The sequence below is a fragment of the Orcinus orca genome, chromosome 3, assembly GCF_937001465.1.
Source record: "Orcinus orca chromosome 3, mOrcOrc1.1, whole genome shotgun sequence".
In the NCBI taxonomy this organism is placed as follows: domain Eukaryota; kingdom Metazoa; phylum Chordata; class Mammalia; order Artiodactyla; family Delphinidae; genus Orcinus; species Orcinus orca.
This window is the reverse complement of record NC_064561.1, coordinates 137,393,915-137,421,694: the sequence shown is the minus strand read 5'-3', so window position 1 is coordinate 137,421,694 and position 27,780 is coordinate 137,393,915. Positions and strand designations below refer to the sequence as shown.

The 27,780-nt window shown below is 36.7% G+C and overlaps 1 protein-coding gene across 5 annotated transcripts in view; it reads left to right on the top strand.

The window, feature by feature from the left end:
* The window catches only part of NDUFAF2 (NADH:ubiquinone oxidoreductase complex assembly factor 2), a 184,693-nt gene that overhangs the window by 142,474 nt on the left and 14,439 nt on the right, over positions 1 to 27,780 (top strand). For all 5 annotated transcript variants that reach the window (XM_049707948.1, XM_049707951.1, XM_004275185.4 and 2 more), the window contains one exon: positions 13 to 53. In XM_049707948.1, the coding sequence (XP_049563905.1) occupies positions 13 to 53 (41 nt within the window). The remainder of the gene's footprint in view (positions 1 to 12; positions 54 to 27,780) is intronic.

Sequence of the window (27,780 nt, the reverse complement as noted above, 5' to 3'; positions counted from 1 at the left end):
TTTTCTTTATAGCTTGGATCAGAAAAACAAGAAAGACTCCACCTACTATGGAGGTAAGAATACGCAGGAAAATATTCAAATAGGTGTTTATAATGCTGTGTTTCTCAATTGGGAGTTTGTACTCTCAGGGATACGTGAAACCTATAAAATATATGTGATGCCACCTCTCCAAAGCATTAATTTTACCCCATGGAAAATAATTTCAAACATTTTTATAATAAAATAAATGCACAAATTGTGGGATGTAACAAAATCCATATAAAATGTTAAATGAAATAATAAAAATTTAAAACAAAATAAAAACACTTTAGAGAATGTTTGGACTTACAGCAGCTTGCATTAGGTCATTTCCCTGTCCCCTGGGAGTTCTCTGTTCTGATACAGATGATTTGGTGGAAAAGTTTGAGAAACACTAAATCTCTTGGTCCTCTCTAACTCATGCTCTGCCCTTAATTTTATATGAAACATAAAATTTTATAATTTTATATAAATTTAACACCATCTAGTATCTGAAGAAACTTATTACAATTAGCATGTAATATGTAACACTTGGTAACTAATAGTTGAATTGAATTTTTATTTAAAACTTAAAAACATAGGGAATTCCCTGGCAGTCCAGTGGTTAGGACTCCGTGCTTTCACTGCCCAGGTTCAATCCCTGGTTGGGGAACTAAGATCCTGCAAACCACGTGGAGTGGCCAAAAAAAAAAAAAAAACTTGAGAAACATAGTTTGGGTGGGATGCAGAATAAAAAGCATAGCAATGCTGTGGTATTTCTGTTTTTAAAACATGATTATTTCATAATTTTTATTTTAAAACAATAGCATGAAATGTTCTAAAGTTAATTTGTAAGAAATAAATGTATTTCATAAGAGGGAAGTTTTCAAATTAATATACTACCTATTCCATTTTTTCTGCTACTGAGGACTCCTCTTTTCCCTCCCCTATTCCCTCACTACTACAACTCTGCTGACAATGTAAATGGGCTCTGATACTCAGGCCACACTTTTTAAGAGGTGGGATACTCCAGGGCAGAATTTATGATGACCTATAAATTGGCATACCTATCTTTACTTGTTCCATTCCTCCTGGACTGACTCCATCAAGGTGTGTCTGCCTGGGGTCTGAGTGAGCACATCTCTAAGCCTATTTCTAGCTTTGTATGTTGCTTCTACCTTGACCTTGTCTTACTCTTCTCAGACCCTTTTTTCTAATATCAGTGAACCTTGGAATAAAAGCGAAAAAAAGTCAATGTGATCCAATATTCAGAAGTATCCCCTGTGGTTTCCAGTGGTAGGATGGATCAAGGAGCCCTTCTGATTCCCCTTCTCTGGGCCATAATAATAGCTACTGTTCTCAGAGAAAAAGGTGTTTCTTCTATCCTCCAGACTTTGAAAGCCTTCTTCCATGGAAACATTGATACTTGCAAAGTGATTAGATGGAGGCAACTGCAATAATCAGGCCTAAGGCACTACTCCTATAAATGTTAGGTAATCCCAGTATCTCAGACAAGTTCCAATCAGAACAGTGAGACCAAGTCATTCCCTCCATGGTGCTCACATTCTTGAATATTTAAAAAGGGGCCCTCTGTTGCCTCTTTTCTAATGTACTGTTAATCACATCGTTCTTTATGCTCTTCTGTACCTCCCAACAGACACACACACACACACACACACACACACACACACACACACACACAAATGCACACACCCTTTTCTCTCCCTCCTGACCCTTTCCATTGTGTTCCAGGAATTTCCGTTTCTTTATTAGCAAATTACCCTTCACCTCTAATATTGTCCTAGGAATTTTCTCTACCATAGAGCCTCAAGTAAAATCTATGTGTCTAAAAGATAGTGAGTCTCTTTTTTCCTTGAGGTGAATTGTGCTCATTTTCCTACAACCCATAGAAAAGGAATTGGGATCGATTGCTCCTACCTTCCCTGAGTCATTTCCAAAATATTATTCCATTTTGTGAGCCCAGGAGAGTGTGGTACCTTTGCAATCCAAGTAGATTTCTCTCGACCTGTTCATCATTTTTATCTTTGCTAACCTCTAGGGCACTCTCCCACACTGATGGCAGAGATTAGAACCAGACTTGCGGTTTTTTCCCCGTCAGTGTCTTCCTAAGTCTTAGCCATTTACTTCTTTGACTTCATCCACACCAGTATCCCTACTTCAATAAACAACCACTTCTGTAGCCACACCTTAGTTCGTGTCATCCCCAAACATCATTCTATCACTAAAACTTATAAACTCTTCAATCCCAGATTTTACATATATCATGTTAAGAGGGAGGAAAAACCTATTTACTGTTAAAATAAGTCATGTATACAGGAGATCACAAGAATTAAATGTATTGTTTAATAGGTTATTATAAGGCAAATTCCACCCAAGTCAAGAAACAGAACTTTGCCAGCTACTCATGTGCCCGATCTCAATACAACCTCCTTTCTCCCCACAAAAGCAACCCTGAACCTGACTTTTATAGTAATTGTTTACTCACGTGTTTAAATAATCTTCTCAGCCAAATGTACACTATAGTTTAGACTTGCCCATTTTGTAAAAACTTCATATTTGTTTTAAATCTCTTTCAGTTTATATGTTCTTCCTCCATCACTTTTATTTCCTTACAAATTTGTCTGTTGAAAAACCCAGCCCATTTGACTTAAAGAGTTTGCCACAGTCTAGATTTTGCTGATCTTATGCTCTCTGTGTAATTCAACATGTTCCCCTGCTCCTCTGTCTTTCTTCCACATTGGCAGCTGGATCCAGAAGCTAGATATTGATGTTTGATCTTTTTGTCAAGAATGTAGAAAATGTTTGGCAAGACTACAGGAGAACATTATGTCTGGTTGTCCTTCTTTTTGTGATCTTTGTAATTGCTCATGCTTAATACCTATATCAATTTATTAGAAACAACCTCCTATTCTTGCATATCTGTTGAAACTAGTTTGTTTTCAAGATGCTACCAGTAATTTGAGTTCTCTACTTTTTTTCAAATCACTTAGTGAACTCCCACCCCCAAATAGACTTCTGCCCATATCACCTGTAGACTATGGCTGAAGCTTAGCCAGTAGCAATTAGAATACCATTTACAATAGCATCAGAAAGCATAAAATACCCTGATACAAATTAAGCAAATATATGCGACATGTAGACTTTTTAAAAATATTTATTTATTTGTATGTATGTATGTCTGTGTTGTATCTTCATTGCTGTGTGAGGGCTTTCTCTAGTTGCGGCGAGCAGGGGCTACTATTCGTTGTGATGTGCGGGCTTCTCATTGCAGTGGCTTCTCTTGTTGCAGAGCATGGACTCTAAGCACGCGGGCTTCAGTAGCTGTGGCACGTGAGCAATTGTGGCGCACGGGCTAGCTGCTCCGTGGCATGTGGGATCTTCCATTCTTAACCACTGCACCACCAGGGAAGTCCCAAGACATGTAGACTTAAGACTATAAAACACTGGTGAGAGAAATTAAAGAAGACCTAAATTAATGGGGAGAAATACCTCTTCATGGACTGGAATATTCAGTATTGCTAAGATGTTAGTTCTCCCAAACTGATTCACAGCAGTAATTCTTTTTTTTTTTTCTGGCCACGCAGCCTGTGGGATCTTAGTTCCCTAACCAGGGATCGAACCCGTGCCCCCTGCAGTGGAAGTGTGGACTCTTAACCACTGGACCATCAGGGAAGTCCCTCACAGCAGTAATTCTTAAGCTTTGTCATGCACCAGTTACAGGGAGGGCTTGTTAAAACACAGATTGCAAGGCCTTATTCCCAGAGTTTTTGATCCACAAGGTCTGAGGTAAGGCCTGAATATTTGCATTCATAACAAGTTCCCTGGTGGTGGTAATGCTGCTGGGCCAGAGCCCTTACTTTGTGAACCACTATCTATAGACTCAATCAAATAAAAATCCAGTTAAAATCCCATTAGACTTGTTTTGGTAGAAATCAACATGCTGATTCTAAAATATATATGGAAATGCAAAGGACCTAGAATAGCTGAAAGCAATCATGAAAAAGGAGACGACAATTAAAGAACTTATGCTGCCTGGCTTTAAGACTTACTCTAAAACTATAATAATTAAGAAAGTGTGGGGACTCTTCTGGCAGTCCAGTGCTTAAGACTTCGCCTTACAATGCAGGGGGTGCAGGTTCGATCCCTGGTCAGGGAGCTAAGATCCCACATGCCTCAGGACCAAAAAACCAAAAAATAAAATAAAATAAAACAGAAACAATATTGTAACAAATTCAATAAAGACTTTAAAAATGGTCCACATCAAAAAAAATATTAAAAAAAAAAAGACAATGTGGTACTGGCATAAGGATATATAAACAAATAAGTGGAAAAGGATAGAGAGTTTAGAAATAGTATACAGCCAGTTGGTTTTTGGCAGTAGCACCAAAGGAACACAATTAGGAATGGAAAGTCTTCATAACAAGTGGTGCTAGAATAACTTAATATCCATATGGAAAAAGCTGAACCTTGACCCCTACCTCACATCATACACAAATATTAATTAAAGATGGATCATAGACTAAACATAAAAGCTAAAACTATAATGCTTCTACAAAAAGGCATAGTGGCATATCTTCACAACTTCGGGGTATACAGGAGACAGAAAGCACTATCCATAAAGGAAAAACATTGGTAAATTGAACCTGATCAAAATTAAGAGAACAAATATATGGACATCATGGGGGGAAAGGGGAGGTGGGATGAATTGGGAGATTGGGATTGACATATATACACTATTGATACTATGTATAAAATAGATAACCAGTGAGAACCTACTGTATAGCTCAGGGAACTCGGTCCTCTGCGGTAACCTAAATGGGAAGGAAATCTAACAAAGAGGGCAGATATATCTGATTCACTTTGCTGTACAGTAGAAACCAACACGACATTGTAAAGCAACTATACTCCAATAAAAATTAATTATAAAAACAAACAAACAAAAAACTAATGCTCATCAAAAGAGAACATTAGGAAAGCAACAGACTGGGAGAAAATAATCACAGTACATGTATCTGACAAAGGACTTGCATCCAGACTATATAAAGAACACTTCAACTCAATGATAAAAGACAGAGCTAATAAAAATGGGGTGAAAATTTTGAATTGGCTTTAATAAGATTCAAGAATGGCCAGTAAGCATATGAAAAGATACTTAACATCACTAGTCACCATAATGGGATACCACCACACATCTATGAAAATGGCTAAAATTTAGAAGATTGACAATAACCATAACTAGAGCAACCATAAACATTCATATATAACCATACAGTGCTGATTGGTGTGAAAATGATATAACTATGTTCAAAAACTGACAGTTTCTTATAAAGTCAAACGTACACCTACCCTATAACTCAACAGTTTCTCTCCTGGCCACCTTGAAGGCTGAAGGAATCAATTTTTAGGCACACTTCTTGGGAAGCTCTGGCCAAAAGATCTAGTTCCTTGAAATTCCATTTAAGTCTCCTGCCCTGCCCAACTTTCTAGCTTTCCTCCTTATATTTGTTATACCCATCCTACTTTCCAAGGCACTCCTTGCTGTTTCTCAAGCTGAATATCTTTCTCTCCCATCAGCAGGACACTTCTGCTCATGCTTAATTCTGTTTAAAAGGCCCTTTAAAATTCTGTGATACTTTCCTTAACTTTTTTCCCAACTTCTTAACTCATAGTTAGTCACTTCTTTCTTGATATAGCTACGCGGCCTTGTGCACTTATATAACCCTTTGAGTTCAGTATTATAATTACTTGTTTTATGCTGACTATATTATGGGCTATATGGCACAGGGATTATGTCTTATTCATTTATATAACAGACGCACCTAACACAGAACCTGATTCATTATTAGTTAGATAGGCTTTTATTGACAGACTTGAAAATCTCAATGCCATGTAAACATATTACATGGTTTGTATGACAGAGTTTGAATTTCCAGCGACCAACTATAAAATAACCCTGAGAAACTGAACATATTTTGAAATTGAGCATTGCTTGTACTTTTTTCATGAAAATTCGGTTTTACTGCAGGTTGCCAATATAGTTCAACACCTGTTCATCAGTTCAGTACAAGTTGAATTAACATTTCACAAAATTAATGAAGTAGACTTTTCCTAGTCTTGACTCTGTCCCGTTAGAAGCCATATGCAGCAAGTATTCTGAAATATTGCTTCTCCTTTCATCCTGACAAGACGGTAGGAAACAAAGTTTTCTGTTTGAAAAAGTAAATAAATGTATTGCCAAGTATTGACAAAATACATGAGTCAGCAACAGGTTTACAGACAGTAGAAGAAATCCGTAATATTAGAGCTCACTCACTTCATTTTTAATACATATGCTCCATGAAAGAGGAAGAGGAAATTCTAGAAATCAGTAGAGAATGGAGTTGGATGGTGATACTGTAGTCGAAGGAGAGGTTAGGGCAGCTAGGTAGGTCCATACTGCACAGCACCTTGTTTACTTGACCATGTTCTCAGATCTGGTCCGGAGGCTCCAAAGACTCATTTTTTGTCCACGTCCAAGGTGATTTGGCTCTAAAAGATATCACAGTGACTAAAACACAAGAGAGTTTGAAAGCGTTGCCAGAATTCCAGTATATTAATTTATAGTAAGAAATTAAGTTGGCATAGGAAAAAAACAGTAGGATATCTGGTGAGTGCGGCATTAGGATAAGGGAAGTTAAGTAGTAAAATAAATGTTTAATTGCATCCAGCCTAAAATCACCTGTTGTGTCCATCTTACAATAGGGATTGTCTGATCCATAGTAATGGAAATATTTAAATAGAATTGACCACAATTCCCAATGTCTGTCTTTATCCTAGGAATAGCCTTATGGTTTGGAATAGAAAAAAATTGCCACATGTGTATTAAAGTTTTTGCCCCCATGAACAGTGTTTTTATGGATTGCCAGCATTTGTTTCTATGATTATCCTTTTTTCTCTGCTACTCCTTTCTGATTGACCTGTTATTTCTTTTGCTATTATACTAGTTATATTATGGTGAAATGTTGCTGGCCCTGCAGCCCTTCATTTATTTTACTCTTTTCATATCTCTGCCCTGGCCTATAATGTGTTGATCTTGCAGTTTAACTTTCAGAAAAGAATCTTATTTCTGAATTTCTGAAGCCCATTTCATTGTTTCTAAGTGACTGACATTTATTGAGTGAGTTCTCTGTGCCTAGTATTATTAGTTCATTTTATAAGTTACAGAATTGAAATGTCTTAAAATTGACATTTTGCATATATAATCATATTTTCCTACGGACTTAAATGGGGAGTGTATGTTCTTATGGAAAAATAGACCCCTACCCCAAACCTTGCAATCTCACTTTTGGTAATATAGTAGAATTGGATAAGAAAATTGTAACATGTTCATACGCTGCATTAAAACATCATTCATTAAAAATGAATGAACTAGAGCTGCATGTATCAACATGGATAAATCTCAGAAACATAATATTGAGTAAAAAGAGCAAGTTGCAGAAGATTTCGTACAACATGATACCATTTATATAAAATTTGAAGGCAGGGAAAGAAAAAGAAATTTCAAATGAAGTTAGTCAGTTAAACACATAAGTTTACTTTCTCTTTTTGAGCCTAATGAAAATGGCAGTAAAGGGGGTTACTTTTAAAAGCATAAGGTCAAAGAAAAATTGAAGAGGCAAACGCAGCAACAATGTTTTGGAAGCTGGAAAGCAGATGAGCAATGTTAACAAATTTAGCAAAACTGAGGAGTACAACCCCTAATCTAGCAGAAGAGAAAGCTTAGAAGAAACCCGGTTTAAACCACAGAACCCCGGAATGCTCAGTAATTGGCAGTGCCAGGAAACTGAAAGTGGAGTTGAGGCTGGTGCTAAAAACAGTAACCTGGTTGAAAATCTATTTAAGAAGCAATTCGACATTAACCAATAAATGTAGAAGAAATAACAGAGTTGGAAAATAACCATTTTTCAGCTGTCATTGTGATAATCGATTCAGGGGAAAATCATTAGTGGATATTAAAACCATTGGATCAAATTTTGTTGGGGAACAGGGTATTTACATGGTCTCAAGGTATCTCCCTGAAGATTACTTATTAATTACAAAGGGGAAGAAAAAGTAACTTTATAGTGGGCAAATCTGGCCATTCCACCGTAACCAGCTAGTTAGACGTGCCAAGTAGAACAGCCCTGATGTCATGTTTGCCTCTTTGTATGATGCACTGAAAGTAAGACATCTTCATGTAGTAGTTTTTTAAATGCACAAATTTAATCTAATCATGAGGAAGTAACCAGAAAACTTCATGAAACGCCAGGCCAGTCATATCAGTGTAATGAACGACAAAGAAAGACTAATCAACCTGATGAACAAATATGACATGTGATCCTGAATTGAGGGAAAACTTTAGCTATAAAGGACAGTATTGGGGTGTTTTTAAAAATTTGAACATGAACTATATATTAAATAATAGCGTTGTATCAATGTTAAATCTCCTGAAGCAAAAGAAAAGGACATTGTTAAAAGTCCCTTTGTGAAAGTCTGAAAACCAGGCAACTTTTCTACCCAGTTGAAACCTGGAGTTTTATTCATGGCAAAGGGAAAACAGTACAGACTGTTCTCCAGACATATTTGAGGGAAGAGGTACATTCGGAAAAATAAAGGGATTAAATGAACACATATATACTGAACATATCAAGTTGAATTATAGATAAGTATGTGGAAAATGAACAGACTTCATTTGTTATCTCCAAAAAAGTAAACCTTGGGTAGGAGAAGGAATAATAATTTTAGTGTTTACTCATAATAATAAATATTGAATATTGATTTACAACTATATTGAGGATATGGGATGGGTTAAATCCTCATTTTCAGTAATGAGAAGTTAACATACAGTGCTTGAAACTGAATAATAAAGAATGATAATATAAGAATGTTATGGAAGGGTTGGGGCAAAGTCTGTTTGATAGCTGTCAAACACTTTTGTGGCTCTCTGGTTTGGCCTGTACCATACATATCAGCTAAAAGAATATAAAGTAGTTGCTTCTGGCGAGAGAGAAATAATATTTTCATAATAAGCCTTTTACGATGATGTGTGCTTACAAACTATGTGAATATATAACTTTAATTTAAAGAAAAGAATTTGAAAAAACACATACACAGTGCCGTAGATGAGGGGTAGCCAAGTTTTTCTTTTGAGCACCTGATAGTAAATATTTTGGCCATTGTGAGACAATCTCTGTTGCAACTATTTAACTTCGTCGTTTTACTGTGAAAGCACTTATGGACAATATGTAAACCGGTGAGTGTGGCTGTGCCCTACATAACTTTGTATACAAAACAAGTGGCAGCTGGATCCTAGTTTGCCAACCCCAGCTGTTGATCAGTGGTTTTCAAATTGGGATACCTGTACCCTGGGCACACAAAGACTTCCTGTGGGATATACAGGTATGAATAGCTTTAAAGCAATTAATTTCCATATTCTCTCTTTCCATATGTAGTCCTTCCTAAAAAAAGATCTGCCTGAGAACTCCTTCTGGTCTGCCAGTTCTCCTTTCTGACTTTTTTCATAATCATCTGTCTTTCAAAAGAAAAGCTTACTTCTTGTCCATACTAAATCTTACTATGGTGCGTTGCCTTGGGGTTTAAAAATCAGGGCGGCAAACAAAGAGACTATCAGAGAGTCTCTCCTGAGAGAGTCCCTTGAGAACAAAACAGAGAAAGCTTCAATAAAAATTATTGAAAGGGGCAACACATTATTTCATCCAGGTGACAAACTCATAGTAAGGCTCCATGCCTTATAGTTTCTCTGTCTACTTAGCTAGCTAGCTATCCATTTATCTATCTTAAAATTAAAATTCACAAGTGAGAAAGTTGTCATGGGGACACATAATAACACATTTATTTGAATTTTAAAATTAAGTTAGAATTTTTCTGAGAGTAGGTTGAATTTGGGTGATTGCATTTGACAATGAGGACTGGCTTTGCCAATTAAGTTACATGGTTATATTTTCCATAAATTGAATAAACTAAACTGCAGCTTCAAGGCTTTGACAAAAACATATTTAAAGCATGCATTTGATATGCAGTAAACTGGAAAATACATCCTTTGCCATTATTTAAGTGTCAACTTAAATATGCAAGGCGGTGCATAGTTTTTAAAAGTCTTAGGAGATAAGTATGTAAAAAATTTCAAAAAATCACTGCTGTTTTGTTTATTGATATATAAAGATGTAGTGAGAGTATAAAAACATGCATGAATAAGTAGGTATTACCGCTGGGGAAGGAGAATGTAGATGGGGGCTCACAGAGCATTTTATTGGTCATGTCTGTAGTGTTCTTTTTCTTAAGTTGGATGGTGGTCATACCTGTAGTGTTTTCTTTCTTAAGTTGGTCATATTTGTAGTGTTTTATTTCTTAAGTTGGATGGTGGGCACATGAGTGTATATTATATTATTAGCTATATTTATTTATACACATGAAATAGTTCATTTAAAAAGAATACAATGAAACCTCGTAATCATATATTTTAAGAGAACACGTTGGATCCCTGATAGAAAAATAAGATATTCAGAATAAACTGAAAAATGAAATACTTGAAATTCTGAAATACCAAAAGCACTTAAGGAATTACATAGCAATATGAGTAAGAAATAACCAGTGTGGTTTAGGTTTTGGAATTCCTTTTTAAAGATTTAATGCTTATATAACTTTATTGTTCATTCAGTTATTTATCAAGCATCTAGTATGTGCTTGATAGGTAGTATAATTTCTTTGTAGACATATGTTGTACACAACAACTTGTCCTAGATATCTTAACTCTGTTAAATTATGTGTAAACTGCTTTTAGTATCATCTTTTTTCCTCTGTGAAACTGAATTAATCTGATTCTTTACAGTTGCAAGGAAAAAACATTCACATATTGCCTTCAGAAATTGGATCTTATTGCAGTTTTACACAGGAGCATTATATCTTTGGTGGTACAGTCATTTTGAGATCTTTGGTTTCCAGGATTAGAAAGGATATATCCTGAGCTTGATCAACGTACCATTCTTTATTTACCTACTAGCATTTTTGCCTACCCAAAGGAAAAGTTGTGGTTGAATGGGTTTACCACCGTCCACAATGAAAGGTCCCCGTTGGGCCGAGTTTTATGTCAGTCTATTGACCTCTTTTATACCTAACTCATTTGTGGCTGCTTTTAAACAGACGAAGAAGCAGGCTTGTCCCCATTCAGGAGTGCCTGAAGCCCAGAAATTTATACCTGCTAGTGTAATTCTTGGGCACTTTTGTGACTCTCTGGCTTGGCCTATACACTATGACCTTACTTGATTTTTTTCCCTTTGTTTTATTAAAAAATTAATATAACAATAATATTTAATAGAAATAATAAATTACCCCAAATTCTATGGCTGGCTGCACGATTCTTAACTTTAACAAGTTAATTTACCCATGTATACATCGGCAAGTAATTGTAATTTTGGTATGTTTATTGTTTTGTATTCTGATGTTTTCGTTTCACTGTCATAATAAAGGAATTTTAAAAAGCACTTGAAACACAATAGCATAACACATAGTTGCTTTTTCTATGTACCTTCTTTGGTATTGACCTCTAGCTTTGTAAAAGCTGAAAAAAAATATGAAATTTGCCATGCTTCTCTAGAAAAATGTGGTAAGAAATGAAAGTGAATCATTTGAGTGTTTTGAGCTCCTCAGAGTCTATACTTGTAACCATAAGCTAGTGAGCCTCCCTATCTATAGGTATTTATTTATTAATTGTGCAAGAAATTTTTATGCTAGTTTATGTTGTAAATCTTTTTGGTTTTCAAAACACTGAGTTTAGGTGGGTCTTACTAAAAAGTAGCATCTCAAATTTCAAGCATCCCACCTTTCTCGGTATGAAAGGATTGCTTCTTATATACTTCTGTACAAAGCTGAGGTCTGAGTTTGGCCTTAGTTTTGGAACATATTTTCTTCTATTTTGACCTTTATCTGACTTTTAAAGCAGAATGTAAAAGTTTTTTCTTTAAGTTGTATATAAATAAAGTGCTATTATTCATTATTTTTAGATATAGTGGTCAGGTTCTTCTGAGATTCATCATAACCTCCTGGATGCATATTTTAAAGTGTACAGAATTAGTCCTGAATATTTAACCTTCTGATTCATATCATCAGTCACTAAGACAAGCTCCATTTAGGTTTTAAAACTGGATTTACATCCAGAGTGAAAAAGGTTAAGGGAGTTAAAATGAGATTAGGGGTTTTTTTTTGTTTTTTATCCATACTTTTTCTCAGTTATCTCACCAAAACAATTTCTTGTAATTTTCCTCTTATTCATTGTTGTGCTATTCTTCATAATCTAAATTTTAGAAAAATAAATTGCTGCTGACCACTTTTATCAGATGTAATTTGATTTACTCCCTGAAGAGCAAAGGGTGTGAGTACCACATTTAGCACCCCAAATTTTAAGACTCCCACCTAAGGAATGGGCTCCCCAAACACATAGCTCTTAAAGCCAGTGGAGCTTGTATCCATGAGACCCACAAGACTACAGCAAAGCAGCAGTCATTAATGGACTGGAGTACTCACCACAGCTGTGCAGAGAGAGCAGGTGGAAATGCCCATTTCCCTGAAAGGGACCTATCTGCATACTTTGAAAGCTGCTGCCTGTGAGTCAGGTTTCTAATTTAGCACACTGTCTAGGGGATGGCTGCAATCCTCCCTGGACACCAGGGAAACCAGCGGACACCTCCCCACCTTCTCCCTCTAGACCACTCCAAGTTGCTGGTATCTCCCTGCACAAAGCTTGTACATGCATCTGGTGCCCCAGCTTTTGCATCAGCTACCCAAAGGGACAGGTCATTGGATCACCTGGCTCAATAGACACTGGGGCTTGCATTTATGAGCCCCACAGGACTATAGCAAACAAAGAAGCAGCTCTTAATGGGCAGAGGAGCACCCTTCTCTCCCCACCCTGCCTCCCACAGCTATATACCTGGGCCCAGCACAGAGGAAACAGGCAAAAACACCCAACTCCCAGTTTCTCCCTGGAAGAAGCTTAACTATATACTTTTGAAGCTGCTGACTGAGGGTTCAGCTTCCAGTCATCCTCCATCTAGGTGCTCAATACAATTCTGCCTTTTAGGACATTGATTGGTCTTGACACACTCTCAACTATTGGGAGCCAGTAAGATTAAAGAAGGTGGCTTGGACAATCACAGAGCTTTGAGAGACAACCAGGAGCTCAGGCTGTGCTGATTGATGAGGTTCATCTTATACATGAGACCACTGTGTCAAGACCAGGAGAAGTGGCTGTTTTATCTAATAAGCAGACACCAACACAGAGATTCAAGGAAAATGAAGAAACAGAGGAATATGTTCCAACCAAAAGAACAAGGTTAAGTAACCAAGAACAGATCTTAATGAGATTCAGATAAGTGATTTACCTGATAGAGAGTTCAAAATAACAGTCATGAAGATGCTCACCAAAGTCAGGAGAGCAGTGCATGAACAAAGTGAGAATTTCAACAAAGAGACAGAAAATATAAACAAGTACTAAACAGAAATCAAAAAGCTGAAGAATACAATAATTGAACTGAAAAATTCAATACAAGTGTTTAACAGCAGACCAGATCAAGTGGAAGAAAAGATCAGTGAACTTGAATACAGGGCAGTGGAATTCTTTCAATCAGAGGAGCAAAAAGAAAATAGAATGAAAAAAAGTGAAGCGAATTTAAGGGACTTGTGGGACACCATGATGAAGACCAGTATACACATTATAGGCATCCCAGAAGGAGAAAAGGGAAAGGGGCAGAAAGCTTATTTAAAGAAATAATGGCTGAAAAGTCCCTAACCTGGGGAAAGAAACAAATCCAGATCCAGGAAGCCCTGAGAGTTCCAAATAGAAGGAATCGAAAGAGACCCACACCAAGACACATTATAATTAAATTGTCAAAAGTTAAAGACAAGGAGAGGATCTTGAAAGCAACAAGGGAAAAGCAACTTGTTACATGTAAGGGAACCCCCATAAGACTATGAGAAATCTTGCAGGCTAGAATGGATTGTCATGATATATTCAAAGTGCTGTAAGAAAAAAATTGCCAAGAACCCTACCCAGCAAAGTTGTCCTTCAGAATTGAAGGAGAGATAATGGGTTTTCCAGACAAACAAAAGCTGAAGGAGTTTATCACCACTCTGTGGGCCTTAAAAGAAATGTTAAAGGCTTCAAGCTGAAATGAAAAGATATTAATTAGTAACAGGAAAACATGAAAATATAAAACCACTGGTAAAAGTAAATACATAGTTAAAATCAGAATACCCTAATGTTGTAATAGTAGTGTGTAAATCACTTGTAACTCTAGTGTGCAGATTAAAAGACAAAAATATTAAAAATAACAATGACTACAATAATTTGTTAATGGTTACCCAATGTAAAAATGTAAATTGTGATATCAAAAACAAAATGTTGAGGGGGAATATAAAAATGTGGAGCTTTTGTATGTGTGTGAAGTTGTCAGCTTAAAACAGACTGTCATAAATATGTTTTATGTAAGCATAAAATATAAGATGTTTTATGGTCACCACAGAGCAAAACCTATGATAGATATATGAAAAATCAAGGGAAAGGAATCAAAGCATAACACTACAGAAAAATCATCAGAATGCAAAGGAGGATAGCAAGAGAGAAACAAAGGAATTACAAAACAACCTGAAAACAATGAACAAAATAGCAACAGTAAGTTCATAATTAGCAATAATTACTTTAAATGTAAACAGACTAAATTCTCCAGTCAAAAGACATATGGTAGAGTGGCTGCCATATGGTATTAACTACCATACGACCCAGCAGTCCCACTTGTGGGTATCTATCCAAAGGAAATGAAAACCTTATCTCAAAGGGATATTTGTACTTATATGTTCATTGAATCATTATTCACAATAGCCACTTAGGGAACAACCTAAGTGTCCATCAGTGGGTGAGTGGATCAAGAAAATATGGTATATATGCACAATGGAATATTATTCAGCCATGAGAAAGAAGTAAATCCTGTCACTTGCAACAAAATATATGAACCTTCAGGATATTATGCTAAGTAAAATAAGCCAGACAGAGAAAGAAAAATGCTGCATAGTACAACTTATATGTGAAATATTTTTTAAAAAGAAAGGAAAGAAAAGAAAAGTCAAACTCATAGAAACAGAGAATATTGGTTGCCAGGGCCTGAGGGATGTGAGAGATAGGGAGAGGTGGGTAAAAAAATACCAACTTTCAACTGTAAGATGAATAAGCTCTGAGGATTTAATGTGTAACATGGTTTATTCACTGTATTTTGTATAATGGAGCTATGCTAAGAAAGTAGAACTTAAATGTTCTCACAAAAAGAAAAAAGTTAAATATTTGAGGTGGTGGATGTGTTCATTAGCTCAGTTGGGGGAATCTTCTCACTATATATATGCATATCAAATCATGTTGTACACCTTAAATATGTTACAATGTACATTTGTCAGTTACACCTCAATAAAGCTGAAAATATTTTAATTTAACTAATGTAAGGAATCTAAATAGCTAACAAAAAAATCAATTGAATATTTTTTAAAAAGTTTGTTGCTAGTTGTATTTAGCTATGAGAGTATATATATTTAAAATTTAGAAGTGACTAGTTTCATTCGTTATGGGCCAGTTCTGCTTTTGATCTTAGATAGCCTTAAAGCCTGGCTACAATGATAATAAATAACCAACACATTATAAAATAGTATTACAAATCAATGCATTTTGCACTAAGTGTGCCCCAAATCCTGTGCCTCTAATCATATCATTAGCTTAGAAATTTGATTATACTAAAAGCCAAAATACACTAGTACTAAAAGAAAGTTCCATTTCTGATGGAAGAGTAGAAGTGCTTTTTACTTAAAATAAATGCCACAAATTTAGGTATTTGCTTAACTTAATCTCTTTTATTAAAAAATGTTTTTCTTTTATTTGTACTTACTTTTATTGCGTTAAAAATTGCTTTTTATATTTAAAGTATAAAGTTCTTGTTATGCAGTAATAAGGTTTAAATGTTTTCTGAATTGCACAGTTGGTGAAATGTTACAGAGGAAAATAAAGTTTTTTGTCCTGTCTTTTAAAGTATTTCTAGTTCTATAATTATTTGTTTTGACAGTCTCTCTTCTTAAGACAGGGAAAAGGTATAATTTACTGAGGACTAATAAGCATAAGGGTTCGGTAATTGTCTCCCCCACAAAATCAGACTAATTGCATTATCTGTGGTCACCAAATTACATGACAGTTTATCACAAAAACATTTCCTTTCATATGTGTTTGTTGAAAATAACCTCACTAACAAGATTTTCTATTGAATTATTTCCAAATTTTTATCACCAGATGGATATTTTTGCCAAGAAATTTACATTGCATAGTAATTTAAATGGAATAATTATAAAAAGTCATGGCATATTATCCCACTAGAGTAGTACTTGTTAACAAAATTCATTTGCGTATTGGAAAATGCATGTAGTAAGTACAGTGATATATTCAGTGAAAGTTAATATATTATGTAATCAACAAAATATCACAGTTGCCTCTCAATTTAAGAAACAAAAGTAAATGATAATCATAGAATGTAAATACTATTAACCTATACTATGGAAATAGAACCCAACTTTTGTTCAACTTAAATTTGTATTAGACTTTTGAATCCTAATATACAGGTATTCTTGAAAAACTCCTAGATAGGAACTTTACTAATTCCTGCCACAATGAAAAGATATTTTAGTCGAAAAGGAAAGAAACATTCTTAAGAATTATCATTAAAAAATATCCATCTAACCTAAGTATCATAGAGTTTTTTCTTTCCAGAATGAAAGGGTCCAACCCTCATATCTTTGAAGTGAACTCTTTTGTCTAGCAAGTGGCAAAACATCCTACCCTAAACTTCAGTCTGTGTCCTTATGAACTGATACTGTTCAAAGAATTGACTGTCACTGTCACTGAAGCTTGTGCCTAAATACCTGAAAGAAACTAAGTTTACAAGTTCCTAACTTTTGGAGTGCTCTGGCATCACAACACTTCTCATTAAAAAATGAGCAGAAGTCCTGAACTCTAGTGATAGATTTTGAAACCATCAAAAATTCTTCAAATACGGCATGTGGTTGCACTCTTGACTGTCATAAAAACAATATTGCAAGTCCTTGAATCAGAAGAATTTCCTCAAAGATCACATATAACTTGCCTGACTCAGTAGCTACAGTTGCCATATTATTCCAGTGTTAATAGAACTTACACTGTAGTGGGGAAAACAGACATGTAGCAAATACCAAAAATGGACCATTACAGATTGTAAATAGAGCTCTGAGGGAAAAAGCAAAGATTCTACGAATACAGGGACAGCTTTCTTTAAATGAGATGTTTAGGGAAGCTGCTCTGGAGGTTATATTTAGGCTGAGACCTGAAGGATAAAAAAGAACAAGCAAGACAAAGAGTGAGTGGCATGACAGCTAGGCCAGATACTATAATGAAAAGATTGACAAATTTGACAGCATAAGAAATTTTTACTTTTTCATTAAAAAATCCTAGACAAGGTTAGAGGCAAACCAAAGATAGGGTGGGGGTAGTAGCTTTTAAACACAATACAGGTAAGGACTTTTTTTTTTGTATTGGCAAATTTGTGGGAAAACAGGTCTTCTCATTCACTGTAGGTACAGATGTAAGTTGATGTTGACTCTTTAGAAATCAGTTTTCCAAATAAAGTTGGCCCTCCATATCATGGGTTTTGCGTCCATGGATTCAACCAACCATGATCTGCTGTTGGTTGAATTCACGGATGCGAAACCCTTGGATATGGAAGACCAACTGTAAGAGACTTGAGCATCTGAGATTTTGGTGTCTGCAGGGATCCTGGAACCAAACCTCCCCGGATATTGAGGGACAACTATATATGGGAACCTTTTGATGTAGTAGTTTTGGTGTGAGAAGGTATCCTGAGGAATGACTGAAAAGTGTGTAAAATTTTATACAAGAATGTTGTTTGTAGTATTGTAAAATGTGAAGCATCCTAAACATCAGTCTATAGGGGACTGAATGAATAAATTATGTTATCTCTGTACAATGGAATACGAGCTACTATGCAGCCATTAAGAAGGATAATGTACACAGCGGAGGGAACCATCAACAAAAGGAAAAAGCAACCCACTGAGTGGGAGAAGATATTTGCAAATGATATGTCTGATAAGGGGTTAATATTTAAACCATATAAAGAACTCATACAACTCAATATCTCCCCCCAAAAAACTGATTAAAAAATGAGCAGAGGTCCTGAATAGGCATTTCCCAAAGAAGAGATACAGATGGCCAACCCGCACATGAAAAGGTAAGGTACTCAACATCACTAGTCATCAAGGAAATGCAAATAATGCAAATCAAAACCACAAGATATCACCACACACCTGTCAGAATGGCAGTTATCAAAAAGACAACAAATAAGTATTGGCGGGGATGTGGAGAAAGGGGAAGCCTTATGCACTGTGGGTGGGAATGTAAATTGGTGTAGCCACTATGGATAACAATATAGAGGCTCCTCAAAAAATTAAAAATAGAAGTACCATATGATCCAGCAGTTCCACTGCTTGTTATTTATTTGAATAAAACCAAAGCACTAATTCAAAAAGATACATGCACCACAGTGTTCATTGCAGCCAAGATAGTGAAATAAGTCAGACAGAGAAAGACAAATACTGTACATTTTCACTTATATTACGGAATCTAAAAAATAAAACAAATGGACGAATATAACAAAATAGAAACAGACTCAAAGATACAAAGAACAAACTAGTGGTTACCACAGGGGAGAGAAGTAGGGGTAGGAGCAAGATATGTGAAGTGGATTAAGAGATACAAAGTACTAGCTATAAAATAAATAAGGGGCTTCCCTAGTGGCGCAGTGGTTAAGAATTGCCTGCCAATGCAGGGGACAGGGGTTTGAGCCCTGGTCCAGGAAGATCCCACATGCCACGGAGCACCTAAGCCTGTGCACCACAACTACTTAGCCTGCGCTCTAAAGCCTGCAAGCCAAAACTACTAAGCCCATGTGCCACAACTACTGAAGCCCGCGCACCTAAAGCCCATGTTCTGCAACAAGAGAAGCCACCACAATGAGAAGCCCAAGCATGGCAACAAAGAGAAGGCCCCGCTCGCCTCAACTACAGAAAGCCCGCGTGCAGCAAAGAAGACCCAATGAAGCCAAAAATAAATAAAATAAAATAAATTTAAAATATATATATACCCCGGGAAACACACGGCGTGCCTCAGGCTGGTGCAATGTCACGCTGGCCTCTGCCGTCGCAGGCTCGCCCCACACTCTGTACCCCTCCCTCCCCCCAGCCTGAGTGAGCCAGAGCCCCCGAATCAGCTGCTTCTTTAACCCTGTCCTGTCTAAGCGAAGAACAAAAGCGCTCAGGCGACCTAAATGAAGAGGCAGGGCCAAATCCAAAGCTGAACCCCAGGAGCTATGCAAACAAAGAAGAGAAAGGGAAATCTCTCCCAGCAGCCTCAGGAGCAGTGGATTAAATCTTCACAATCAACTTGATGTCCCTTGCATCTGTGGAATACCTGAATAGACAATGAATCATCCCAAATTGAGGAGGTGGACATTGGGAGCAACAATGTATATAATTTTTTCCTTTTTCTCTTTTTGTGATTGTGTATGTGTATGCTTCTCTGTGTGACTTTGTATAGCTTTGCTTTTACCATTTGTCCTAGGGTTCTGTCTGTCCTCTTTTTTTTTTTTTTAAGTATAGTTTTTAGCACTTGTTATCATTGGTGTATTAGTTTTTTGGTTTGGTTGCTCTCTTCTTTCTTTTTTTAATTTTTTTATTACTTAAAATTTTTTTAATAATTATATTTTATTTTACTTTATTTTATTTTATTTTATTTTATCTTCTTCTTTCTTTCTTTCTTTCTTTTCTCCCTTTTACTCTGAGCCATGTGGCTGACAGGCTCTTGGTGCTCCAGCCAGGTGTCAGGGCTGTGCCTCTGAGGTGGGAAAGCCAAGTTCAGGACACTGGTCCACAAGAGACCTTCCAGCTCCACATAATATTAAATGGCAAAACTCTCCCAGAGGTCTCCATCTCAATGCCAAGACCCAGCTCCACTCAAAGACCAGCAAGCTCCAGTGCTGGACACCCTATGCCAAACAACTAGCAAGACAGGAACACAACCCCATCCATTAGCAGAGAGGCTGCCTAACATCATAATAAGGCCACAGACACTCCAAAACACACCACCAGACATGGACCGGCCCACCAGAAAGACAAGATCCAGCCTCATCCACCAGAACACAGGCACTAGTCCCCTCCACCAGGAAACCTACACAACCCACTGAACCAACCTTAGCCACTGGGGACAGACACCAAAAACAATGGGAACTACGAACATGCAGCCTAAGAAAAGGAGACCCCAAACACAGTAAGTTAAGCAAAATGAGAAAACAGAGAAACACACAGCAAATGAAGGAGCAAGTCAAAAACCCACCAGACCTAACAAATGAAGAGGAAATAGGCAGTCTACCTGAAAAAGAATTCAGAGTAATGATAGTAACGATGATCCAAAATCTTGGAAATAGAATAGACAAAATGCAAGAAACATTTAACAAGGACCTAGAAGAACTAAACAGCAAACAAACAGCGAGGAACTACACAATAAATGAAATTAAAAATTCTCTAGAAGGGATCAATAGCAGAATAACTGAAGCAGAAGAACGGATGTGACCTGGATAAAATAGTGGAAATAACTACTGCAGAGGAGAATAAAGAAAAAAGAATGAAAAGAATTGAGGGCAGTCTCAGAGACCTCTGGGACAACATTAAACGCACCAACATTCGAATTATAAGGGTCCCAGAAGAAGAAGAGAAAAAGAAAGGAACTGAGAAAATATTTGAAGATATTATAGTTGAAAAGGTCCCTAATATGGGAAAGGAAATAGTTAATCAAGGCCAGGAAGCACAGAGAGTCCCATACAGGATAAATCCAAGGAGAAACACGCCAAGATACATATTATAATAATCAAACTATCAAAAATTAAATACAAAGAAAAAAATATTAAAAGCAGCAAGGGAAAAACAACAAATAACATACAAGGGAATCCCCATAAGGTTAACAGCTGATCTTTCAGCAGAAACTCTGCAAGCCAGAAGGGATTGGCAGGACATATTTAAAGTGATGAAGGAGAAAAACCTACAACCAAGATTACTCTACCCAGCAAGGATCTCATTCAGATTTGACGGAGAAATTAAAACCTTTACAGACAAGCAAAATCTAAGAGGATTCAGCACCACCAAACCAGCTTTACAACAAATGCTAAAGGAACTTCTCTAGGCAAGAAACACAAGAGAAGGAAAAGACCTACAATAACAAACCCAAAACAATTAAGAAAATGGTAATAGGAACATACATATTGATACTTACCTTAAATGTAAATGGACTAAATGCTCCGACCAAAAGACATGGACTGGCAGAATGGATACAAAAGCAAAACCTGTATATATGCTGTCTGCAACAGACCCACCTCAGACCTACGGACACATACAGACTGAAAGTGAGGGGATGGAAAAAGATATTCCATGCAAATGGAAGTCAAAAGAAAGCTGGAGTAGCAATTCTCATATCAGACAAAATAGACTTTAAAACAAAGACTATTACAAGAGACAAAGAAGGACACTACATAATGATCGAGGGATCGATCCAAGAAGAAGATATAACAATTGTAAATATTTATGCACCCAACATAGGAGCACCTCAATACATAAGGCAAATACTAACAGCCGTAAAAGGGGAAAGCGACAGTAACACAATCGTAGTAGGGGACTTTAACACCCCACTTTCACCAATGGACAGATCATCTGAAATGAAAATAAATAAGGAAACACAAGCTTTAAATGATACATTAAACAAGATGGACTTAATTGATATTTATAGGACATTCCATCCAAAAATAACAGAATACACATTCTTCTCAACTGCTCATGGAACATTCTCCAGGGTAGATCATATCTTGGGTCACAAATCAAGCCTTGATAAATTTGAGAAAATTGATATTGTATCAAGTATGTTTTCCGACCACAATGCTATGAGACTAGATATCAATTACAGGAAGAAATCTGTAAAAATACAAACACATGGATGCTAAACAATACACTACTTAATAACCAAGAGGTCACTGAAGAAATCAAAGAGGAAATCAAAAAATACCTAGAACCAAATGGTAATGAAAACACGACGACCCAATACCTATGGGATGCAGCAAAAGCAGTTCTAAGAGGGAAGTTTATAGCAATACAATTCTACCTTAAGAAACAAGAAACATCTCAAATAAACAACCTAACCTTACACCTAAAGCAGTTAGAGAAAGAAGAACAAAAAACCCCAAAATTAGCAGAAGGAAAAATATCATAAAAATCAGATCAGAAATAAATGAAAAAGACATTAAGGAAACGGTAGCAAAGATCAATAAAACTAAAAGCTGCTTCTTTGAGAAGATAAACAAAATTGATAAACCATTAGCCAGACTCATCAAGAAAAAAAGGGAGACACTCAACCCAATAGAATTAGAAATGAAAACGGAGAAGTAACAACTGACACTGCAGAAATACAAAGGATCATGAGAGATTACTACAAGCAACTATATGCCAATAAAATGGACAACCTGGAAGAAATGGACAAATTCTTAGAAATGCACAACCCTCTGAGACGGAACCAGGAAGAAATGGAAAATATGAACAGATCAATCACAAGCACTGAAACTGAGACTGTGATTAAAAATCATCCAACAGGGCTTCCCTGGTGGTGCAGTGGTTGAGAGTCCGCCTGCTGATGCAGGGGACACGGGTTCTTGCCCTGGTCTGGGAAGATCCCACATGCCACAGAGTGGCTGGGCCCGTGAGCCATGGCCACTGAGCCTGCACGTCTGGAACCTGTGCTCCGCAACAGGAGAGGCCACAACAGTGAGAGGCCCGCGTACAGAAAAAAAAAAAAAATCTTCCAACAAACAAAAGCCCAGGACTAGATGGCTTCACAGGCGAATTCTATCAAACATTTAGAGAAGAGCTAACACCTATCCTTCTCAAACTCTTCCAAAATATAGCAGAGGGAGGAACACTCCCAAACTCATTCTACGAGGCCACCATCACCCTGATACCAAAACCAGACAAAGGTGTCACAAAGAAAGAAAACTACAGGCCAATATCACTGATGATCATAGATGCAAAAATCCTCAACAAAATACTAGCAGACAGAATCCAACAGCACATGAAAAGGATCATACATCATGATCAAGTGGGGTTTATCCCAGAAATGCAAGGATTCTTCAATATATGCAAATCAAGCAATGTGATACAACATATTTACAAATTGAAGGAGAAAAGCCAGTGATCATCTCAATAGATGCAGAGAAAGGTTTCGACAAAATTCATCACCCACTTATGGTAAAAACCCTCCATAAAAGAAGCATAGAGGGACCTTTCCTCAACATAATAAAGGCCATATATGACAAACCCACAGCCAACATCGTCCTCAATGGTGAAAAACTGAAACCATTTCCACTCAGATCAGGAACAAGACAAGGTTGTCCACTCTCACCACTATTATTCAACATAGTTTTGGAAGTTTGCACCACAGCAATCAGAGAAGAAAGAGAAATAAAAGGAATCCAAATCAGAAAAGAAGAAGTAAAGCTGTCACTGTTTGCGGATGACATGATACTATACATAGAGAATCCTAAAGATGCTACCAGAAAACTACTAGAGCTAATCAGTGAATTTGGTAAAGTAGCAGGATACAAAATTAATGCACAGAAATCTCTTGTATTCCTATACACTAATGATGAAAAATCTGAAAGTGAAATTAAGAAAACGCTCCCATTTACCATTGCAGCAAAGAGAATAAAATATCTAGGAATAAACCTACCTAAGGAGACAAAAGACCTGTATGCAGAAAGCTGTAAGACACTGATGAAAGAAATTAAAGATGATACAAATAGATGGAGAGGTATACTATGTTCTTGGATTGGAAGAATCAACATTGTTAAAATTACTATACTACTCAAAGCAATCTACAAATTCAATGCAATCCCTATCAAACTACCACTGGCATTTTTCACAGAACTAGAATAAAAAATTTCACAATTTGTATGGAAACACGAAAGACCCCGAAAAGCTGAAGCAATCTTGAGAAAGAAAAACAGAGGTGAAGGAATCAGGCTCCCTGACTTCAGACTATACTACAAAGCTACAGTAATCAAGACTGTATGGTACTGGTACAAGAACAGAAATATAGATCAATGGAACAGGATAGAAAGCCCAGAGATATACTCACGCACATATGGTCACCTTATCTTTGATAAAGGATGCAAGAACATACAGTGGAGAAAAGACAGCCTCTTCAGTAACTGTTGCTGGGAGAACTGGACAGCTACATGTAAAAGTATGAAATTAGAACACTCCCTAACACCATACACAAAAATAAACTCAAAATGGATTAAAGACCTAAGTGTAAGGCCAGACTCTATAAAACTCTTAGAGGAAAACATAGGCAGAACACTCTGTGACATAAATCACAGCAAGATCCTTTTTGACCCACCTTCTAGAGAGAGGGAAATAAAAACAATAATAAACAAATGGGACCTAATGAAACTTCAAAGCTTTTGCACAGCAAAGGAAACAATAAACAAGACGAGAAGACAGCCCTCCAAGTGCGAGAAAATATTTGCGAATGAAGCAACTGACAAAGGATTAATCTCCAAAATTTACAAGCAGCTCATGCAGCTCAATATCAAAAAAACAAACTACCCAATCCAAAAATGTGCAGAAGACCTAAATAGAGATTTCTCCAAAGAAGATATACAGATTGCCAAGAAACACATGAAAGAGAGTCATGTACCAAAATGTTCATTGAAGCTCTGTTTATAATAGCCAGGATATGGAAGCAACCTAAGTGTCCATCAACAGATGAATGGATAAAGTAGATGTGGCACATGTTTTCAATGGAATATTACTCAGCCATAAAAAGAAACGAAGTTGAGTTATTTGTAGTGAGGTGGATGGATCTAGAGTCTGTCATACAGAGTGAAGTAAGTCAGAAAGAGGAGAACAAATACCATATGGTAACACTTACATATGGAATCCAAAAAGAAAAAATGGTCATGAAGAACCTAGGGGCAAGACGGGAATAAAGACACAGACCTTGTAGAGAATGGACTTGAGGGTACAGGGAGGGGGAAGGGTAAGCTGGGACAAAGTGAGAGAGTGGCATGGACCTATATACACTACCAAACATAAAATAGATAGCTAGTGGGAAGCAGCCTCATAACACAGGGAGATCAGGTCGGTGCTTTGTGACCACCTAGACGGGTGGAATAGGGAGGGTGGGAGGGAGGGAGACGCAAGAGGGAAGAGATATGGGGACATATGTGTATGTATAACTGATTCACTTTGTTATAAAGCAGAAAGTAACACACCATTGTGAAGCAATTATACTCCAATAAAGATGTTTAATAAATAAAATATATTAAGAAAAACATATAAGAACACCCTTTTTAAAAAAATAATATATGAGTTACAAGGATATAATGCACGTCACATCACACATTGAGGGAATATACTCAATGTTTTGTAAGAACTTTATTAGAATACATAATCTATAAAAATATCAAATCACTGTATTACACACCTGAAACTAATATAATATTGTCAGTCACCTATGCTTTAACTTAAAAAAGTAAAAATAGTAAAGAATAAGTATTAAAGTATACATTAATTTCAAAAAAGGGATAATATACATCTATATATTGACACCAAAAGATACCTGGAAACTATTAAGTAAAAAATCAGTTTATGAAACAGTATGCACATCTTATTTATAATTATAAATATACATTTGTAAATGACATATATTCATATTATAAATGTATGTGTACTATAGGGGAAAGTATATAATTACATACTCCAGACTTTTCAACAGTGAATATGAAATTGTAAGTGATTTACACTTTGACTTCATAGATTTTTGTTTAAATTTCAGTGTTTGTTTCAAGATATATTATTATAGAAAAAACGTGATTTTGAGGGGAAAAAGGAACAATCAAAAGGAGCTAAAGAAAGATCTGTTTACTCCTTTGGTAGTTTACTATTTCAAGTTTCCTGTTTCTTAGTAAACTCAAAGGGCACGCTGATTAAATGAGAAGGATATGGCAATAGCAGGCAGTTACCAGTTAGCTTATATTCGCTAGTTTATCATTTCTCTCTTCGTTCTAGAATTGAAGCCTCATGAGAGCAGGAACTGCCTCGTGTCCTCTGCTGTATCTCGTGGATCTAGAACAGTGCCTGGCTCAGAGTAGGAGCTCAGTCATATCAAATGAGTATGTAAATGAAAGTGAAAGAGAGGTCAGACCTCAGCTGAGGTCTCTTGGTGAGTGCCTTAGGAAGCCCCTTGCTTCTCTGCCCTTGATTTCCTTTTGCCTTTGTTCTTATTTCTCAGTGACCATTTGGCTGCCCTCCCCCCAGTTCCCATAAGAATTCTCACCCACCTTGTTTGTTCATTTTCCTGTCTCCATTAGGCTGGGACACTCCTGAGCCTTTCTTTTTCTCCTGGCACCAAACCTAAAGGAAGCCTGGCTCCTAGACTACAACTGATGCCCAGTTGAATTTACACCTGCTTGCGCACCTGATTGCCTGACCTCTAGAACTCACTCTACAATCCTAATTAATATTCTAGCCTTTTCATTTCTCTCTTAGGAGAAAAAATGTTTCTGTGGTTCCTTACTTTTATCGTCTCTCCTTCCGACCATGTCATTTCAGTTGGTTTCATCAGCCGCTACTCTTCTGGGAATTCCACTCTCTTCCCGGTATAATTGTGCAGACAGCCTCAACTGCCTGTCGGTGCTACTCACATTGCCTGAAGTGGGTGTTGTTGTTATTGCTGGTGTCGTGGCGGTTGTTTATCTGACTGCTGCATTTCTAGTTGGCCATGTGGTCACCCTCTCCCACTCTCTGCCACTACCTACCCTTTCCCAAGCCTATCCTCTTATTTCTATCTTCTCCAATCCCACAATAGGAAGGAAGATGCTTGGACACTCTTTGGAGGTGTGTGGACTGGAGAGCTCCATTTGAACTGAGGGTCACTTACCCATCTACCTCCCCATAGTACCCTTGCCTCTTTGGGGAAACAGTACCAGCTGTCCCTCTGAGATGTCAGCAGCCTGTTTTCAAGTCTCAATTCAGTCGTACTCACTATGGATGAGGTACTGTGATTGTATCACATTGTATTTTTTATTGCAAATATGCTACACTGTGGTTAAATTGCTTAATATATATACTAGGCAGGGAATATAACCATCATTATAAAACCATTTCTCTGAGGGAAAAGAAGTGTTTTAAGTCCAAAATAATTGGTTTATTTTTCAACTTTCTCCCTTTAACGCCTTCCTAAGTTAGGAACTTTGTATTTGAGTGGTGATATATTTTAAGTCAAATACTTACTGGTTGACAGGTAAAAGGTACACGAAGAAAAACAGAGAAATAATTTTTTCTCAATTTTCAAAAGAGCAAACTTAGTCAACTTCACTACATTGATTTTTTCAAAAACTAGTGTAAGCTCGCAGGAGTATAAATAAATTTGTACCTGTCTTTTCTCAGTTTTCAAGTTATTAAGACTTTTCTAGCATATGAAGAGAAGGGCTTTAAGTCACTTAGAATCAGAATTTGTTTTATTAATGGAATATGATTTATCATTGATTACCAGCTATT